The sequence below is a fragment of the Dinoponera quadriceps genome, unplaced genomic scaffold (assembly GCF_001313825.1).
Source record: "Dinoponera quadriceps isolate SergipeBrazil2010 unplaced genomic scaffold, ASM131382v1 scaffold10925, whole genome shotgun sequence".
NCBI classification, from domain to species: domain Eukaryota; kingdom Metazoa; phylum Arthropoda; class Insecta; order Hymenoptera; family Formicidae; genus Dinoponera; species Dinoponera quadriceps.
The window spans coordinates 1-1,947 of NW_014564679.1; the positions used below are offsets into that span (position 1 = coordinate 1).

Genomic DNA, 1,947 nt, shown 5'->3' on the forward strand with positions numbered 1-1,947 from the left:
TATAATTACTTCGAAAAATATTTTATTTAAAAATATTTATTTGCATTTACGACTGCAACTTCAAAATGTCAAAAAAAAGAGAATATGAAGTTGAAGATCGAGGCGATCGCTCGATTCGATATTACAATTATTCCTAATATAGATGATTCAGGAGAATCTGACAATGATGAATCAAGCGACGAAATTGAGTTGAATGAAAATATTATAACTGAAAACGATTTTGCTTTTCCATCTCATTCGTATTCCAGAAATCTCAAGATTATAACAATGTTCAAAAAAAATTAGAAGAAACTCATGAGTATGGTTGGAAAAATGGAGAATACATCTATAAAGATCCTCTCTCTAATAACATTTTATTATCAGATTCAGATAAAAAATGATTTCAAGTAGCTCTTACGTTGAATTATTTGAGTTTTTTTCTCTGCAGAGCTAAAAGCTTATCTAATAGAAGCTACTCGAGAAAATGGATATGAACTTTCAGCCACTGATTTAGACACCTTCTTAGGTATAATTATTTTTTCAACCTATAACAGGAGGTTAGCGCAACGTGACTACTGGTCAAATGANCCTTTTTAGGTATAATTATTTTTTCAACCTATAACAAGAGATTAGCGCAACGTAACTACTGGTCAAATGATCCTTTCTTGAAATCTGATATAGTTTCTAAAGCTATGAGTCACAATAAATTTGAACTTATTAAGAAAAATCTTAAATCTTCGAAATCAGAAGATAAAAAAGAATCAGACAAAGCTTGGCGCGTCCGACCGATAGTAGAAATATTAAAAAATAACATCATGAGATTTGGAATATTTTGTACAGCATTGTCTATCGATGAAATGATGGTCAAGTATTATAGTAGATTTACATTGAAGCAATTTATAAAGTCTAAACCAATAAGATTCGGTATAAAAATGTGGGCTTTAGGTAGTGCAAATGGATACGTTTTTAATTTTGATATTTATTGTGGAAAAAACGAAGAAACTCTCAAATTATCTAAATGTCCTTTAGGAAGTCGAGTAGTTATCAGTATGTTAGAGCCATTATTGATAAATACATCTCCTCGCAAACTAGCCCAGTATCACGTCTACTTTGACAATCTATTCTGTTGCCCAGACTTGCTAATTCATCTAAAAAAGGCTGGACTTCGCTCGACTGGCACAGTAAGAGACAATAGAGTAAGTGTAAAAAATGTCTTGGATAAAAATGCGCCGAGGGAGACTCATCTAGTACAGCATGAACAGAATAACGGTCTCAATTTTATTACAGTTCAGGATTCAAAAGCAGTCTTAATTTTATCTACTGCTGCTGGTGTCATACCCCTCGGCTCAATAAGTAGATATGACAAAATAGAAAAAATTAAAAAAGGACTCCCGTTTCCACATGCCTTCACAGTATACAATCAATTCATGGGTGGAATTGATATCCATGATCAGCATTGCAGTAGAGTACTACCGATTTTCAGATCAAAGAAGTGGACATTGGTAATTTTAATGAGGCTGATACAAGCTACAATCACGAACGCAACTGTTCTATGGAATAGTGTAAAATCCGAAGAAAATCGGGGAACAAAAGACTTTGCATTAGAAATTAGCAAATATTATTTAGAGAAACATTCCAAAGCACAACACAATTTCGAAAAAGGACTAAAAAGATCTTACTGTTCTGTAAATACTTGCAAGATTAGAACTTCGAAACTTTATAAAACGTGTAAAGATACATATTATTGCGAGCCATGTTTCAAGAAGGCCCATCTACAATAAAATAAGAAATTTAAAAATTTTTGATTTTCAAAAAGTAATTCAAAAAGTAAAAAAAAATTTTTTAATAAAGTAAAAAATTAAAAAGTAAAAAAAAGTAAAAAAGTAAAAAAAGTAAAAAAATTAAAAAAGTAAAAAAAGTTTAACTCTTTCGCGGCGAACAGCGCCTTTAGGCGCTCAGCTATAGATG

The 1,947-nt window shown here is 31.4% G+C and overlaps 1 protein-coding gene across 1 annotated transcript; it reads left to right on the forward strand.

Annotated features, from left to right (window-relative positions):
* The first annotated feature begins 671 nt into the window (after positions 1-671).
* LOC106751309 (piggyBac transposable element-derived protein 3-like) lies at positions 672-1,760 on the forward strand. Its single transcript, XM_014632195.1, has one exon. The coding sequence runs from the start codon at positions 672-674 to the stop codon at positions 1,758-1,760; it is 1,089 nt and encodes a 362-aa protein (XP_014487681.1).
* Positions 1,761-1,947: the final 187 nt, after the last annotated feature.